The sequence below is a fragment of the Sinohyriopsis cumingii genome, chromosome 2 (assembly GCF_028554795.1).
Source record: "Sinohyriopsis cumingii isolate HCF-2022 chromosome 2, ASM2855479v2, whole genome shotgun sequence".
Taxonomy (NCBI): Eukaryota; Metazoa; Mollusca; class Bivalvia; order Unionida; family Unionidae; genus Sinohyriopsis; species Sinohyriopsis cumingii.
In genome coordinates this window covers 37,442,332-37,462,076 of record NC_142962.1, presented here as the reverse complement: position 1 = coordinate 37,462,076, position 19,745 = coordinate 37,442,332, and the positions used below count along the sequence as shown (strand labels likewise).

The following is a 19,745-nucleotide window of genomic DNA, read 5'->3' as shown; positions in this document are numbered from 1 at the left end:
TTCAGCAATTTGTAACAAAAATATCTTGAAGTTTCTGGAACATGCACTTTGGTTACAACTTTCAGTGAAAAGCTGAACATAAGGGACATTATAGTGAGATCCGAATTACTGGATATCAACAAACCTGGCTGCTTTTAAGTATGAATTTAATGGCTAGAAGCTGACTTTCTCATTAATTAACTTTTAAAATTAAACAATATTTTTCATTCAATATATGTGGTGTATAGTTTAAACTGTAAAAAACAACATGTAAGGGACACTGAAAGAAATGTTTGTATCATGGTTGGAATGATATTTTTGTTGACATGATTGTGGATGCAAAATAAAACATCTATCTAAACATTTTGGCATTGACTGTAGTAAAGATCATTTGAAAATGATTGGTATTCAACACAAAATCTGCAGATCAAATGCTGTTTGAAGAATTAATTATTTAGGAAATTTCAAAATATAACCTTAATTATAATCCTGTAAATTGTTATTTTTTTACATTTTTTGTCTCAAACATTGTCTTTTAAGAAAGATTGTGTGGGATCATGGAGATGTCTGTCTGTCTGTCCACCCATCCATCTTTTGAGGCCTCAAGTGGCTGAGTGGTCTAAAGTGCTCACCATTATGAATCACTGCCATCTCACCTCTGTCTGTGTGGGTTTGAATCTTGGGCTCTGCCAATGTGGATACACGAGAAAGCTTACAAGAAGCTTCCCATGAGTTGGTTATTCTTTCTGGGGTTTTCATGGGTTCTTCCTCTACTAGTATAATTGGCTACCATGTATACCCTATCTTGTCCTGAAAATTGGCATTAAACCCCATAACAACAACAACAATAACAACAAGGTATCTATCTATCTAAATCACAATTTGTAATCAAATGGAATTAAAATCATGCAATCTTAGATGACCTTCCTGTTCCATTTCCATGAGAAATCAAAAATAGTCTTTCTGTTTTATAATCCAAGACACTTTTATCAATCTTTACCAGCATTTATATATTATCCATCTATCCCTAATTTATTGGTGACTGTCATAATTTGTAATGCAGGAAAGTAAAGTCATGCAAGAAAAGAGATTTTTCATTTTCATTATCTATAAACACCAATTGATTTTAAACATTGAAAAATTAAATCCTTCACCACATACCAATTGGAATCCCTAGGATTGTACTAGTTGTATAATCCAAGGGAGATAAATCCAGACTTAGCATCTCCTTCCCAACCCTTTGTACATGTATTTATATTTTATACATGTCCATTTTTGCCAGTATCAATGCATGATTCAATTATTCCAATATTTACATCTTTGAGATTGAAATCACCTCGATACAATGGGACAAGACGAAGAAGTTTGTATATTTTGTTACCTAATGTGTACATGTGAGATCAGCCCCTGGAAAGACCTTGAGAAAAATGTCAGGTGGATTTAAAATGGTTGAGAGATTTGAGAAGAAAACAATAAACAAACTGTCAGGCACAGAACAGGATACATGTCCATATCACAGGTTCACATGGCCTTATGGCCAGGTTAAGTACAAGACCAAAAGGCATTTCAGTTACTCAGAACTTTTAAAAATGACAACTTCATAAAACTATTACAAATGTATAAGTTCTTTATTATTTGCAAAATTAATGTAGATAAATATAATACCATATAAACAGTACTTTGTAGCCCTCGAGTTGATAATGACAGAAAATTCAGGATGCTGTCCCCTTGACTGTTAAAATGGAAACACTAAAGAAATAAAATCTTCAGAAAAAAATACCGTAATGATATTGCATTTAAGAAATGAGTAGATGTGTAAAACAAACATTTTGAGACAGAAGACTAAGTGAAGTCTGGCTACCTGAATGTTTTAATTTTTTTTAAATTCTCTAATTTCCTTAATCTTTGAAATGCTAAAGAATAAGTAAAAAAATTAGGTATAAGAAGTTTTTAATGATAAATATTTAAACGCACATGCAACTGTCACTCTTCTCCAACAAGTTAGGAATGTCACTGTTGAACATTCTTTAGATATTCCCAAGAATCATTTGCTTTGATCATCTACCCTCACACAAATTCATGTCTTTACGAATTCATTCACCTATATGATTTGTTTTTTCAGAACAAAGTCCAAATTAATAATTTGTAAAATGCACAGATATGTTGATCTTAAGAAGACCTTGACCTCAAATTTAATCATCCTCATCCTCATCTTCCTCTGCCTCTTCAACTTCTTCTTGTGCTTCGGCAGCCTCCTGTTTAGCAGCACGGAGAGCAGCTTCCTCTTCAGGTGTTGGATCTTCAGCCTCAGTGATTTCAGGGCCACTTGGGAATTCTTCCTGGACTGCAGGAACAGCTGGTGGACTGTAGTTTTCTTGGTTGTACTTGTGCCCATATCCAATGTACACATTCTCAAATTTCCTGTAAAAAATGGCAGAATGTTTTTTAATGCACAAACGTTTATAAAAGAAAAAAATGTATTGTGGTGCTTCCTCCCTGTAACACTGTTTACTTAACCATTACAGTGACCCTTGCAATTTGTAATGTGTTATATTTCCTCAGTTTTAACTTTTGGTTCTATACCCGATATACATATTTTTTAAGTTCTCACCTGGTTAAAGGATAAACCTCCTCTGACAGATGACCTGTTCAAGTACTTGTTCATGCTTTTAGAGGACTTTATGGCAAACCTGTGGCCAACAATCTGTATTTCTTTATGGCTTGAAAGGTTTTTGTGCACATTGTTAAACTTAACAGACATGAGAGGTTACTATCATTTATGTAGATTTCTCATATGAATGGAGGCCTGTAATAAGACACAAGAGGTTATTATCATTTATGTAGATGTCTCAAATGCTTGGAGGCCTGAACTATGACAAAAGAGATTATTGTCATTTATGTAGATGTCTTATTTTATTGGAGGCCTGTAATAAGACATTGGAGGTTATTATTATTTATGAAGCTGTTCGATATGATTGGAAGCCTGTAATACAGCCATTTCTGTAATTGTAATATCTACTGAAATATTTTACAGGGGCTGATTTAGATGCTGACCCACTGGCCCATTGTCATGGGTTTTGAGGAGGACCATTTAATACATACAGGGAAAACTGATTATATGCAGGGCCAGCTGATTTCCATGTAAATTAGTCCTGCAGGCCAATGGAAAAGTTGACCAGTATATTAATTTTTACAATATGTACTTTATAGGTGGCCAAAGGTCTTGTAAATTTGTGCAAGTACCTGATTCAAAATAAGTCTCTGTTTGGTCAGTTTTCTAAACAGTGTTTTCAGGAAAACAGGGATGTATGGGCACAGAGGAAAAAACTGATTGTTACAAGACAGAGCTACCTCATTATAAGTCTATTTATGAAAGCCACTAAAGTAAACCTTGCTATGAATGCTGTCACCTTATACTGAGTGGTGTGTGAAAATATTGCATGCAATATACAAAATAAGGTATTTAAGTTAAACTATTATATTTAGCTCACTGCAGCTAAAAACTAAACTCGGGTTAAACAAACTGCATAGCAATCTAAAAAAACAAATTAGAACAACTAAAAGGTATCCATTATTAACTTTAAGAATGAATGAAAATAGTACACTGAAAGTGTATGGGAAAAATTTACCATAAAGTCATACAGACACAGAAAAAAATAAGACAGAAGTAAAATCAAAATTACAATTTTAGTACACAATTGTGAATATCAAACAATATCTTCCTAATATTCACAATATATTTGAATTTCCTTTATCCAATGATACACAAAATAAGGTTTCTGTGACCAGCCTGAATTACTGAATATAAACATCATTTTGGTTGAGCCACATTATAGGAAAGCAGGATAAGCAGTCCTTTTTGCTGAATGTGGCTTCACTAGTTAGTTAAAGTTGTGGTTCAAGTTCTTTATTTGCATATATTTCCTAAAACCCTTGACAGACTCTTATCACACTGGCAGGAATTATTACGAAGCAAGGACAATTAATTCCATGAGAACATTTTCCCCTTTGACCTTGTATTCAAGGTTATAGTTATAGAAAATTTGCATTTATGGTTTGGTTAAAATCTTTCCATTAGCTTACATTTCCTAAATCTTTTTATGGATTTTTGTGATACATTAGATGAATCATTATGAAATTAAGACATTTAATTCTGCAACAAGCTTGCTAACTCTTTTAGATTTGGGGTAAAGGTCACATTTTATATAGCTATTCTTTGATTATGAACTTGACATGCAGGAGCTTCTTTCCTGCTGGTTTGAAGTAAAGGAAATCACTGCAGCTATTAACACTGTCCAATTTACCACATTTACCAAACAAATCCAGACCTTCATGTGTCAGTGTCAAGCCAAATCATGAAAATGGAAGATGTGTATTATCCCAAGGATCAAGAAAATATAATAATAAACTCTGCTATGGAGATGTAGTGGATCTAAAGTATTTTTGTGGCTTAGGCTTCAAACATCATAAGTGCCACTCCTGCTTGACCTGCCACCAATACATCATGGAATGCCATCTGTAGTTGGGGCCCCAAGTGGCCGAGTGGTCTAAAGTGCTCACTGTTCTGGATCACTGCCATCTCACCTCTGTCTGCATGGGTTCGAGTCCAAGGCTCAGCTAGCGTGGGTACATGGGAAAGCCTGCCAGTAGCTTCTCATGGGTTAGTGGTTCTTCCCTGGGTTTTCCAGGATTCTTCCTCCACCAGTTATACTGGCCGCCATGTATAGCCTATCTTGTGCTGAAAAATGGCGTTAAACCCTAGAACAACAACAACCATTTGTAGTTGGGTACATGGCGTATAAAAGCAAGTACATTGTGAATAAATGGTTTTAGTATCGTATAACTTGCAAGTATATATTCATTCGTGTTATATTAAAGTAGAAAGACAGAACAGTATGATTACACTAGATATGGATACATGTAACAAAAATTCAAAGGGACTTACTTTCCTGAGGCAAAGGCATGAGCACCAGGCCACAGGTTGGAATGCATGATAGCAATAGCATACTGTGGGACAAGACTGGAGGAAAGTTTTGGAGTCCATGGTGCAATGTTTCCAATTTCTGCATCCTCAGACAATGGTGTTAGTAGTGGTGGCCCTTGTTCTGGCTCGGGTTCATCTGGTTCTTCTCGCTCCTCCTCCTCATCTTCATCTTCATAATCATCTTCATTTTTCTGAACAGGGTTCCACCACACACAACGACCCTGTTCAATACAAAGTACATGGAAGGTTTAGAAATGATACTGAGAAATAACTTTCATATTCTATATTATAGATTAGTGGTCTTTAATCCCTTTCTAAATAGACTCCACCAACACAACAACCCTGTTCAATAAAAATACAAGGCAAGTTTAGAAATAATAATAATAATAATAATAATAATAATGAGGACTTTGTATAGCGCCTAATCTTTAGAAGCTCTAAGTGCTTTACAACATTAGACAACACCTATAAGATAAAAAAAACATATAATAATATTATTGCAAAAACAAACACCATGAAATTAGAAAAACATTAAAAAATAAAAAACATGCTGAGAATATTTCAGGTAGTAAACATTATTAGGTCTTTAAGTTTGTTCTTGCAGTCGAAATAAGTGAGTTTTGAGAGCCCTCTTGAATGTGATCACTGTGTCTTTGTGTCTAAGTTCAGTGGGCAATTCATTCCACGTTGCTGGGCCCTGGTATGCAAAAGAACGCTGTCCATATGACTTTGTTTTCATAGTGGGAATAATGAGTATACGATTGTCAGAAGAGGAGCGTAAGTATCTTGCTGGTGTGTACACATGGGTGAGGTCGGACAGGTATGTTGGACTAGAGTCTGACAGTGAAATATAGCACAGAGAACAAATTTTGTGTTTGATCTGGATCGAATGGATAGCCAGTGTAGGGTACAGAGCAGCGGGGAGGTATGCTCTGATCGTGGTACTCTAAGTATGATCCGAGCAGCTGTGTTTTGAACTTTCTGAAGTTTCTGGAGTAGATATTGAGATGAACCAGCCAGAATTGAGTTACAATAGTCCAGTCTTGAAAGTACTAATGAACACACAAGTGTTTTAGTGGCATCAACTGAAAGATATTTGCAAATTGAGCTGATGCGTCTCAGCTCAAGATATGCAGCCTTGCATATGTTCATGACATGTGGGTGCAATGTGAGAGTACTGTCCAGAGTAACACCCAGGTTTCGTACTGATTGTGTGAATTTAATGTTGGCGTTGCTGATATTTATTGTTTGAGGTAAAGGATGTGAATGAGAAAGTCTTTGTGTTGTGATCAGAATGGCCTCAGTTTTATCAGAATGACATCCAGTCATAAAATTTTGTATTCTATATCACAGTTAACTGATCTTTGCATATTCTATATTTTAGTTCACTGGTCTTTGATCTCTTTTAATGCCTCTACAACGAACCAATGAAGTTCACCATCACTGTATCAAATGCAAAGTTGTAAGAGACAGAGCAGCAGACAGACTGACTGGCAGCAGCTTTGTACCTTTGTAAACTACTGGGGATAAAGTGAAACTACTTTGGTTAGTTTATTAGTTTCTTATAATGAATCAGTTCACATATTCACAATTGTTACTGTTATTGTTGTCAGAGTTGTTGTTTCTGATGTTAATGTTCATAAATCAGATTTATTTTTCTTTCTTTTGTTCTAGTATATAACAAGTGTACTCCACTGCTACTCAATCAGCAGTTTTTTGCAGTGTCGTCTCACTTACCTGAGGAAGAATATGCTGAACATGGTGGACCCAGTTAGCAAGCGACGGCTCAACAAGATCCCGGATTGGGATTCCCTCAAAATCCAGATTCTCAACAAAGTTATCACGGGCTGAAAAATAAATTTATCATTCCATGTAGATTGGCTGGTTTATATAGACTGAGACCATACTATCATGCTATATATTTACTATTATTATTACTATGATATTATCATTGCTGTTGTTGATGGTCATAATACCAGTCAGTACTGTCCTTGGAAAGAAGTTAAATTTTCAGTTGTCAGTTCATGAGCATCAAATATTAAGTTTAATTTTTTTAGTTTCTCCTGTCACAAATGCTGCTGGAGTTATTGAAAGAACTATATATTATGACATTTAAAAAAATCTTTATCAATCAAATAATTTTTAACAAATGATATGCTACCTTCAGCATCTTCTTCCTCCTCTTCTTCCTCATCAAACTGGTAGAACCCCAGCGGAGAAATGTGTGTACCAGCACTGATACGTGCTATCTGAGCTCTCAGGTAGTTGGCTTCATTGCCAGGGAAAGGGGGATAACTCACTACCTGCACAAAATAAAAAGCATTTATGAATAGTCTGTTTGATGTATGTTGAAGCCCATAAAACTTAACACATGAAAAGTAAAGGACAAATCCAAAACATTTCCTGCTTACATAAGTTGAATTATAAGGACATAATCAGACATTTACATTTTAAAAATTTTAAGTTAAAAGTTTAACAACAGGGACTTCCCAGTCTTATACAACATTTAATAGTAACCATGTGTCTCCTGTGAGTGAGCTGGTGTGGTGGCTATAGCAAGCAATACAGTCTAATGTGTGTCATTACAGATAGCAATACAATCTAATGTGCATCTTTCCAGATAGTGATAGTCTAATGTGCATCATTACAGATAGGATTACAGTCTAATGTGTGTCATTACAGATAGCAATACAGTCTAATGTGTGTCATTACAGATAGCAATACATTCAAATGTGCATCATTACAGATAGCATTGCAGTCTAATATGTGTCATTACTGATAGCAATACAGTCTAATGTGTGTCATTACTGATAGCAATAAAGTCTAATGTATCATTACTGATAGCAATACAGTCTAATTTGTGTCATTACTGATAGCAATACAGTCTAATGTGTGTCATTACAGATAGCAATACAGTTTAATGTGTCATTACTGATAGCAATAGTCTAATGTGTGTCATTACAGATAGCAATACAGTCTAATGTGTGTCATTACAGATAGCAATAGTCTAATGTGTGCCATTACAGATAGCAATACAGTCTAATGTGTCATTACAGATAGCAATAGTCTAATGTGTGCCATTACAGATAGCAATACAGTCTAATGTATGTCATTACTGATAGCAATACAGTCTAATTTGTGTCATTACAGATAGCAATACAGTCTAATGTGTGCCATTACAGATAGTAATACAGTCTAATGTGTCATTACAGATAGCAATACAGTATAATGTGTGCCATTACAGATAGCAATACAGTCTAATGTGTGCCATTACAGATAAACTTCGGAAAGCAGCCAATCACACCTTGTCATCGTGCTATCAACTCTTCTTATACCTATCTTGTAATTCTTCCAAAGTGCTTGCTTTTAAAACATTTTAATACAAACTTACCTTCATAATCAAATGGGTCCATAATTGTCAAAACGCTCAAATTTGGAGATAAATAATTATATCAGTGATGAACAGTTTACTTTCTACACTGTATTTTGTTTCATTTCATCACCATTACATAATATACATACCCTTCACTTTTTTAAACACAATACCTTTTAAATTTTAAATAATTTTAAATGATACAAAAACTACCCAGAAAGTTTCTTTTTCAAACCAATGGAAACAAAAAACAAAATCATGTTGGAACAGGAACTACTGAATGTTTTATGTGTACTTAAAAGGTGGTGTTGGAACCATCAACACTAAGGTCATGAAACTGATTTGATTACCCTAATTATCAGGTTGATTAAATGAAGGTATTGTCAGTAGGCAGCAATAAAAACAACTGACATGCACCACAAATCATGATCAAGCAGATCCCTAAACAAAGCAAGCATATTACAGGTAATGGTAAAAAGAAAACAACCTTCCGTCTTGAGACTGTTGTATAATTATTAATTAATCACTTTCATAAAAACTTATAAAAGAAAATCAATCGTCACCAGCATTACATCAAGCCTATATGTGATAGCAGGCTTCTTTTATATTTACTGCTGTAACATGTAATACAGAAAGAAAAGGCATTCATGCTCATCAATTTGTATTCTAGTTAAAGTGGAGTAACTTCTTTCTGGATTATCATCTTTGTTTCCCATTTTCCAGTAAACTAAACTGGGTTTATTTATTCCTGGTAGTCTCAGATATATTCAGGAGTATAATTAATAACCTTGTTACCCATGATCAGAGTTCAAACAATGGTACAATGCAATTAAATTCCGGTACAGTTCTAAGTGATTTGGCTCCATTACATATTTAGAGTTCAAACAATGGTACAACACAATTAAATTCCTGTACAGTCTAAGTGATTTGGCTCCATTACATATTTAGAGTTCAAACAATGGTACAACACAATTAAATTCCTGTACAGTCTAAGTGATTTGACTCCATTACATATTTAGAGCAAGACTGCTTTTTTGGGGGCTTTTAGTATCGAGATTGCTTCACGCCTTTTTGGAAGAAAAATAGGCATTATCTTTCACATTTTTGGTGAGATAATAAGAATTGGTAAATATTTTATCAGCAACACATTCTGTTGTCAAAGGCAATCTTTATGTTATGAAACAATATCAATGTGTGAACTGGGTCACATTTGTATACCAAGTTTCACATAGACTTAACTTATCACAGCAGTATATGTAGGGGATTGATGCTGTCATAGTCATGCACAAAAAAGAAAAACAAGCACCATAAATTCTTATTTGTAAAAACAAATTTAAACATTTTCATCCAGCTGTTCTTTTTGGGCAAGCAAGGATATAATGCAATTTGTTTAATTACCAAGACACTGTACTTGTCATCTCATCAATTACATAATTGTGACATTAAATTTATTTCTTTTCCAGACAGTGTTTGGGGGAAATTGATAATTTTCATTAGTACATGTACATGAATTTTTCAAAGAGAAAAGTAATTATTTTCGAAGTATATGGATATTTCGCTCAATGAGAGTAGCTGAATTTAATGGACTCATGGGACAGCAAACACATTATATGCTATTTCATACATCACTGATGAATGATTTACTTCATAAACTTTGTACTTTATTTCAAAACTTTACTTTTCATGTCATCAGATCTATCACCTTGCACAGTTATGCAAGTTTGGAGTTTATTTTTGTTTTTAAAAACGAAATAAAAACAACTAATTTTACATTTCAAAAATCATTAACCAACTGTTCAAACTTACAGATTTAGCAATAAATTTAGAAATATGAATCTTCTAATTTCAAAAAGAAAAGAATTTACAGAAAATTAAATATAAAGTCTTACTGGAGCATCCAGTCTTCCAGTGAGGAATTTCTTGAGTTGTCTTGCCAGCTGGATCTGTGCTGGAGTTACTGTTGGCAGTTTTACCCATGGTTTGCCAGCTGAAATAAATAACCAGCGTTTATGTATGTCAGACATTCATGCTTTTGTCCATTTTTCGTCTTGCCTGGGAAGACAAGAAAAATATTTATCTATACACTTTAGTTAGAGCTTCAAACTAAAAGGTTCTAGTGTTATCAACAACTTGTTTTTAAGTGGACAGGACAAGAAATTTCATGAAAAACTGTCGTGAAAATACCAATCTTTTCTCTTATTATGTAACTCATTTTTTCATTCTTGTAATACAACAGATTTTAACCATGAAACTATTTTAACTTTAAATCTCCAATTTAAAGATTATATTATCCCAAGCACTGAATAAAAAAATAGCTAGCCTTAGAGACAGAAACAAAACAAAACGTTTATCTCACACTTTTGTATTGTTAAAAACAAAAAGTAACATAAAGGTATTTTACGGTACATTACAACATATTAACAAAATTACATTGTTCAGGAATTTTGTAAATTCAGCAAATTAATGACAAATTATGGAAAAAGAATTGCCCTTAGGATGCCAATAAAATTTTCTGAATGCTATGGTCTTGTTAAATGTGAAATTCTGATTTTTGTGAAATTTTTAAAAATATACTGTAAATAAACTTACGATCATTGCATACAAAGTATGTTTTCTTGTTGGTTCCCTGCTTTGGCCCCTCCTTTGGAATGGTAGGTGGAGGTTTAAAGTCTGGCTTAGGTGTATCATCCTCCTCTTGTTCTACAACATCCATCATACAATACATACATTTGAGGAGAATTTCTCAAAAAGATGGCAACAAAATATAATTTACAAGTATACCACTCCCTCAATAACTTGGAAGCAATGGGGTCCATAAATACTGAAAGTAACATAAGCATGAGCACAGAATAACGAGACTTGAATTTTGGCTAATGCTAAGGTATCACTACAAAAGATGGGCCAATCAAATACAGGTAAAACCTGTTATAATGCAATTCGGTATAATGTGATTCTGCTTATAACACGATGGCAACATGGCTCCCATTTTTTAATTTAAGGTGACATCTCTTTTTAACATCCTAAATACGTTCTCTCAGAAAAACTGATTATTTGTATCCCTAGCAGATGATATGATCAAGAGGTTATTTAAAACTGATGACATTGAAATTTCAATGCAAATTTTCTATGGGGAAGTTTTTCAAAAACATTTTTAACACAATCCTGCTTATATCGTGAAGTTATTCTTAGGACCCCGGGCATTGTGTTATAATGGGTTTTACCTGTATTATTGCATCCTACTGTTGTATCTAAGAAAATCATTAATATTTTGTATCTTTTTTTCCCTAGAATTTAGCTAACCAGTAAAGAATGTTATTTGAATTCAATCAAAAGCAACATTAAAGGGTAAACAAAAAATATAATATTTATTGATTTCAGACTCTTGGCTTTTGTGCAGGAGGAAAAAGCAAACAGATGTGATTCAGCCAGTTCTGGCAAGGTCATTTGCAATAGAAATCCTAGTCATCTCATTCAAATGCAATCATTTCCATAAAATGCAACGTAACTTTTGTTGATTTTGCAGGTAAACTGCATAGAAGTTAGTGTCTTACATAAGTAATAATGTCTTGGTGCATCTAAATTTATAACTATGCACTGGATTTCATCCACAGTTTGAAAAATAAATAACAAATATAAGGAACTTAGTGTAGTAATATCTACAACAGTTAGTGCAAGGTTGAGGTTGTCATGTTTGTAACTTTCATTGATACATGGGAATTATAATTTCTTTTATCTTGCACAAAATGTATGTAGTCAAAATTCTATTATTATTAGATTTTATATCTTAAGAAACACATTTAAATTAATAAATACATGATAGACTTTTAATATAAATTAAGCAACATGAAATATTCACAAGTTTGTGCATTGGCTAAGTTTGAGTTGCCTCCCTTTCAGTATCAGAGCACATGTATAAGCCAACACACGAACAAAAGCTTCATAGTTAAAACTGCACACATATACAGCCACAGCCAGCCCATCAATATATTGTACTAGTTAATTCCTCAAGACAGTGATCTTAAATGTCATCATCAGAATTATTTTCATCATAGTACTTCACTTTCTTTGCTGAAAGCACATGACAATGGCTGAGTACAACTCCATGTCATTTATACATTGTACTGTAGTTGAGTTTCACTGTACTAATAAACACCTTGGCACATGACAGTTGACTTGTCCAAGAACACTACATACAGATAATAAATAAATCAACCCACATGTAAGAATAAAGATAAAAAGTATGTATATTTATGAGCACTTGTACATTATTTTTAATGGTACTACTGTACATTTGCTAAAATTGGTGTTATTAATTCTCAGTCTTGCCACTAGATGGCATTTGGAAACATTTTCATTCATCAATATTTTGTCATATATCATATTCTTAACTGCGAAAATATGTTTCTTAGAATGATTTCTTATTAATCATTGTGAATTTTATGACAATTCCAAATTTCTGCACATTAAACACCATTTTGATGATAAAACAAGTGATATATTAAGCTTTCATTGACCAAACTTTGAACATTAATTTTATTCATGTTAAACAAATAGGAGACTATTTTTTAAATCTTTTCTATAAGAAATAAATGTATTGTTTATGAAAAGAATGAAAGTCAGCATAGGTTTCATTAATTTTATCAAATGATCATAATTCAAATGATGCATGCAATGGATGTATGGCCCATGCATCAGATGCCTGGCCTGTGCATCAGATGTCTGGCCCATGTTTAATAATCCTCTATGCAGGCACTAGTAGAGCATGGTTGATTGTGATAATTACTGACCAACTGGTCTCAATAACCTGGACCTTTGGTCAAGGTATAAGATCTTGAACTAAACTTATTATGCAGAAAACATTTTCATATTAGACTCATCATGATCATTACCTTTAACCTTTAGATGCACAGATTTCTTTTTTACACTTAGTGTAAGCCATCCACACAACTACCAGAGAACTTACTCTAGAACAAAAGTTAATCAGCAAAACCCATTTTCCTTTCAGACAGAATGACTCTGACTTTTGATCTGACCCCAAATCATCAGGCCTCTTCCAGAAACCTTTATCTTGGTGAACGGTCATAAACTATGTTTATTATGCAAAAACCATGTTATTTTCTTTTAGTTACAGTGACCTTGACCTTGCATCTTTGACCCCAAAATTAATTAGCTTCTTCCTTACTCAACATGCAAGTCTTCATCAAACTTCAGTACAATACGTGGTTAAAAATTTAATTTTGTGAAGAAACCATTTTTCTTTTCAACCAGTGACTTTGACCTTCAACCTTTTCATTCTGAAACTGATAAGCTTCTTCCTTACCAACAGTGCAAACTATCAACAACATTTGGTAATGTTGAATGTGGACAACTTGAGGTATTGTGCAGAAAAGAAATAGGGAACATATTCACAAACATCATAACACAATGTGCTGCTCCACCTTATTGTTGGAGGTACCTCAGTTTTTGTTACAACTGAATAAGAGACAAGAGAAATTCTTCTTCATCACTGCTATCATCACTCCAATGACTTAAATGAAGGTTTTATTTGATATGAAATTTATGAAAAGAGTGGACTAACATTATATGTCATAAGCTGCATGAAAAGAGTGGACTAACATTATATGCCATAAGCTGCATGAAAAGAGTGGACTAACATTAAATGCCATAAGCTGCATGAAAAGAGTGGACGAACATTATATGCCATAAGCTGCATAAAAAGAGTGGACGAACATCATATGCCATCATGAAAAGAGTAGACTAACATTATATGCCATAAGCTGCATGAAAAGAGTGGACTAACATTATATGCCATAAGCTGCATGAAAAGAGTGGACTAACATTATATACCATAAGCTGCATAAAAAGAGTGGACAAACATTATATGCCATAAGCTGCATGAAAAGAGTGGACTAACATTATATGCCATAAGCTGCATAAAAAGAGTGGACGAACATTAAATGCCATAAGCTGCATAAAAAGAGTGGACTAACATTATATGTCATAAGCTGCATGAAAAGAGTGGACTAACATTATATGCCATAAGCTGCATGAAAAGAGTGGACGAACATTATATGCCATAAGCTGCATGAAAAGAGTGGACTAACATTATATGCCAAAAGCTGCATGAAAAGAGTGGACTAACATTAAATGCCATAAGCTGCATGAAAAGAGTGGACTAACATTATATGCCATAAGCTGCATGAAAAGAGTGGACTAACATTATATACCATAAGCTGCATGTAATTTCATGAAATTAATACTAAACAGAACAAAAATCTGAAGACAGTTGGCAAGATGTGGCCCTACTAAATTCCAGCATGAAAATCCAACAAAAGCCATAGTCTTCAACAATGTTCTAACTGGCTGAAAAATCTATTAATTCATGTTCATTGTTGGGTGTTTTTAGTTTGTGGCCATGTGATTAAAAAAAAATGAAACATAAAAATCTTTGTCACCAATTTGATGATTATGATGATGATGATGATGATGATGACAATGATAATTATAGTATTGGTGGTTGTGGTGATGATAGGTGCATATGTATACTACAGGAATTTAAAAAATACTAACACTAAATAAAGTAATTCTATGGTTCTTGTATGAAAATAATTGGCTTTATTTACCTTTATTATTATTATTATTATTATTATTAGTAGTAGTAGTAGTAGTAGTAGAAGTAGTCCTGTAGTTTTTGTTGTTGATAACCATGACACTGATGATGATGATGATGATGATGATCCATGAATGGAAGCTCAGCTTAAACTTGTCAGTATGTATGATAGTTTTAAATCTAAATTAAAACTGTAAGACACACTTGTGAAATAGGTGCAGAGTGAATAGAAGATTAATATTGTGCTCACCCTCCTCCTCTCCTTCTTCTCCCTCCTTCTCTGTCTCTTCTTCTTGGTGTTCCTCAGCCTATAATAATTAAATATGATAAATTTTGACAGCAGTTTCTGTACATTAAAAAAAATTCATAAACATAAACTGTTCACATTTTTAGAACCAATGCCAATTTGCATTAAGTTATTATAAATATGTTGCATTTATAAAATTTACAATTAAATTGTATCTAATATATTGTAATGTACAAATAATTTAATTCACCCACCACACCTACAAAAAAGATTCAACAAAAATATTATAATTTACAGTAAATTGCACTTTAAAAAAACTATGGGTTCTGACTAGTCTTTATTGCAGAAACTTGTACTGATATATCACTTCTTGATATGTTGTGATTAAGGATGATATTCAAAACTGTATGTTACCATATCCTCTTAGGATTCACTCACCTCTTCATCCTCCTCAGCTTCTTCTTCCTCGTTATCTCTGTACTCTACCTCAGCAACATAGTAGTTCTGATCTGTACCAAATATCTTCCCCCAGAATCTGACATGTTGAAGGGGATGAGTGTCTACGAGGTTCTTGAGTGCCAGCCATATTCGAATAATCTCCTCACGATTTAAGCCTATCCCAGCTTGTTCAAAGAAGAAACACAGTTCCATCAAATTTGGCAGTGGAGTTTCCACATCTTCATCTTGTTCAGGTTCTGCTTCCTCACCTTCACCTTTCTGAATAATTAAGATAAGTAAATTACATTTTTACCACAACAATAAATACTGCTTATATTATAAGTATCAAGGGATTTATTGTACAATAATTGTGTTTAAAATCAAAATGTGTCTGAAACAGTTTTGAGATTTGTCATTTTTCTTCTTTAAAGGACATTTGTGGAGCTTGAACATTTTTGAGTATAAAGAATTTCTGAAACACAATTGATGTCATTAAAGGTATGTTTCTGACATGTATTTACCACATTTGAACTATTAACACTATTTTTGTCAATCCTCATGTAGATTCTTTCATCTGTGTCTATCTCATGCTATCCAATACACCCTTTAAGGGAACTGTTACTCATACAAGCATCTCTACATTCTTTAGAAACAACCTAATAAAAGAACCAAAACAATAAAAATGTATTACATCCCTTTGGTATTGTATTATTCTCAAAATGTTCCAATTCTAAGTCCTCTGTATAACAAAAGCTAATGCATCTTTGACAAACAATGTGGTATACTTGACCAATGTGTCAACAACAGGGAATATCCATGGAATCTGGGAAAGCTATTGCCACAACAATATACAAAAAGTCAGAAAATGTACCCAGCATGTTTTAATTTACAAAAATGTCAGCACATCAAATATATTCTTATTATGTATAAAATAAATGTGTATGATTTTAATATTTTACAGCAATATGAGAAACAAAAGGGATTCTGACAAATAAGTCCAGTCTTTAAAAAAGGATGAACTCTTAAAATTTTATTTCCCTTTTGTAACGATTATATTATCTTTGAAAATGTTTTAGCATTTTAATAATTTACACATGATGGAAGGCTACAAAAAGTGTTTACAAAACAATCTGCATGGTACGGGCCAGCTTAAATTCTATATATATATCTGTGTTTATCACTTTATGAGCTTGAATAAAATTAAGTTATAGTGGCCTATTTTTCTGTAATTCTGTTACATATCAAGTACCTTTAAATGATAATAGTTGGTAATAAAAAAAAGAACAAAACTTAAAAAAAGAAAAAGATCAAGATTTACATTTGTTATCAGCAATAGTTATAATGTCACAAGATTACTATGGAATTACTACTTCAACGCATGCATGAAATGCTAGTATGTAATTTAAGATTTGTATTAAGTATGTTGCAAATTATTTTTGATGTGCTAAAGGGAAAAGTAATAGAACTGGTTTGGTAGAAATTTTACAGCAGACCATAACAAATGCATTAAGTATCAGATTTAATTGTCTGTTAATGTGTTCTATTTTCTTTGCACTTGATATTAGTGAATAGTAATCAATGTTTTCTTACAGAGAACAATTTCTTCTGAACTTGTGCAAGAGCTACTTCTGTGGATTGATCAATCTTATCTTGGACAGTGTCCACTTGTGATGTAAATTTGGATCTCTTTGTGTCCTTGCTGATATCCTCAAATACATCAACAACATTATTTGGCCTTTCGTCCAAGATCTTTGTCAAGACTTTAGACAGATGATCATATCTATAATAAATAAGAGGAATTCAATATTATAAAGCACAGGTTATAGTTCTCAAATTAAAAACTGCACATGATATTTACCATATTTTATGCAATACTTTCATATGACCTTATAAGTGCACATCCATCTTTCTGGTTAAAACTTTTGTAAAAAAATATATCTCTTAAAGACACATATCTCAGTCCCAACACGCCTTGTTGAAAGGAAGTGGCTGCTTAAACCAGCAAAGAATATCACAAATGTCTTGGAACTTTTTACTATGAAGATCTGATGTCTTGCTATACTTTAACTTTGCTGTTCAAATCAGCCTCAAACATGACTCTTACATCAAAACATTGCTTATGACTTCTAGATGCATAATTCTGATGAGGCATATCTTAATAAAATTTACTAAAATAATAATTCTTTCAGCACACACGTCTTATATATCAAAGATCCTCAAATACAAAATTGAATAACCAAAGTCCAAATTTACTGTCCTATCAGCAGTTTTTCAATGGTTATAGCTTTTCTTTATAAGACTTCAAACGCTACTATATTTTAAAAATAAGAATTTTACCAGGGACTATTCAAGAACTGAAAACTTAAAGGGGAAATTCCCTATTCCATTTGAGGAGGTGAGTAACTTTTTCATATAGTGGTAAGGGGGATATGATGAAAAAATAAAGACAAAACTTGAAAATATATGATGCAATTTTTGAACATTTGGTTGAATTTTCTGAATGATTTTGAGGAATTAACTTGAATCAAGCAATCATGTAATCTTGAATATACTTTGTTATACAGCAAAATCTCAAAACCATTTATATGCCCTATTCAAAAAGATTATGAATTCAAGGCTCAAATGAACTTTTAAACACAATATTTTTTGCTAAAGAATTTTATGCCTTTTCTTTTAAATATTTCTGTCACATTTTGGCAAGCTATTATGTACCATTAAATCCATATTTCATTGATGGTTAATTATCTTTAATGCATGCATTTTTTTAATTATGCCAATCTGTACCATGCTTTTTTGCAGCTTCTTCTATGGGATGATTTCTGGTTTACAAATTATTGGAATTAAAGATTCCACAAATGGATTGGGATGTCAGTGTTGTAAGTGATTTTTATTTACTAATAGCCAGTACTGGTTAGCATCCAGTTACCATTTATATTTTAACCAATAAATTACAAATTACTCAGTATACATTATGCGAAGAGTTATCTTTGTCACCAGTTTTTTAGCTCTGTCTTATATTATTTCCTTCACAAAGTTGACATAATCTGCAACATTGACCTATTTTTCTGTATCAGAAATGAAGTAATTCTACTGCTTATTGTATTCTAATAATAACTTTGATTTGTTTTCTTTAATGTATTTATGATTTGTGAGTTTGTTCATTACTTCATTAAAAAGGTTTTCTTAAACAGGTGCATGAAAATGATGAGAAAATAAACATAAATTACATAATTACTATGTAGCAACCATAAGCATACATCGAATGGAAGATCCAACAAAATGTGCACCTAGCTTAATGCAAGGGATACCAAACAATTAGGCTTAATATTCACTGTTATGTGCATGTCAGTGGGTCTTTCAAGCATTGAACATGCCAGAATTTGATTCTGCGAGGAAAAAGATAAATAAGTATACTTAGAATAAAGTAATTACACTCTAAGTTATACAGCAGTGACAGTAGGGACTTCCAAGTTAGTCCTACAATAAAAGACATCGACCCTGATATTTATGTTTTGGTTCGTCCAAAACCATAAATATCAGGGTTGATGTCTTACACTGTCGGACTACTGACAAGTATGTGCAATATTCTTTAAAATGTGGTCTGTAGTTCGTGTATAACTCAGTTCGCAACACCTTACACATCACTACTTGATCTGACGGTAAGACGTCGACCCCCCCCCCCTTTTTTTTTTTTATAATAAAGATCCGGAGTGACAGTTTACTTTTATAGCCATGGGTAGCAGCTAATCAATTATAACACAGTACAAAAAGACGATGATATTTCATAAATGACACCGGCCTAATTATAAGATAACGTTGTTAATTCTACTTACAAATTGATTCCTGTATCCAGGCTAGTAGTCAAAAGATATGATTTTGCATTGGTGAAATCTTGTTCTTTAGGATTGATGTTAATCTCTGGTCCCGGTGAACTCATTTTCAGTTTTCTGTTAACTGCAGCAGACAAATGATGAAATTCCAAATAATTATACTTAGATTTGTTTTAGTTATACCATATGAATAAAATATCCTTAGTATGATGGGATTATTCCATCAAATAGGAGACATAGTCTTATGTTTGTTGCTAGTTAGCACTACAATGCTGCTCGTGAAG

The 19,745-nt window shown here is 33.0% G+C and overlaps 1 protein-coding gene across 1 annotated transcript; it reads right to left on the bottom strand.

The window, feature by feature from the left end:
- Positions 1-1,593: 1,593 nt before the first annotated feature.
- On the bottom strand, positions 1,594-19,720 carry LOC149804659 (radial spoke head protein 4 homolog A-like). The gene is made up of 10 exons (XM_089942910.1): positions 19,465-19,720; positions 17,222-17,411; positions 15,632-15,910; positions 15,197-15,254; positions 10,926-11,036; positions 10,226-10,323; positions 7,125-7,266; positions 6,701-6,810; positions 4,925-5,184; positions 1,594-2,400 (listed from the first exon to the last, which is right to left on the bottom strand). Exons 1-10 carry the CDS (start codon positions 19,566-19,568, stop codon positions 2,172-2,174), a joined length of 1,581 nt encoding a protein of 526 aa, XP_089799036.1. The 5' UTR covers positions 19,569-19,720; the 3' UTR covers positions 1,594-2,171.
- Positions 19,721-19,745: the final 25 nt, after the last annotated feature.

What these genes read in the sequence shown, in the direction of transcription:
- LOC149804659 (XM_089942910.1), bottom strand. Translation starts at nt 19,568, where the DNA reads ATGAGTTCACCGGGACCAGAGATTAACATCAATCCTAAAGAACAAGAT. An exon ending in CTGGAAGACTGGATGCTCCA is followed by an intron (nt 7,267 to 10,225) that starts GTAAGACTTTAT and finishes TATTTTGTGCAG; the next exon opens with GTAGTGAGTTATCCCCCTTT. An exon ending in TTCAGCATATTCTTCCTCAG is followed by an intron (nt 5,185 to 6,700) that starts GTAAGTGAGACG and finishes TGTATTGAACAG; the next exon opens with GGTCGTTGTGTGTGGTGGAA.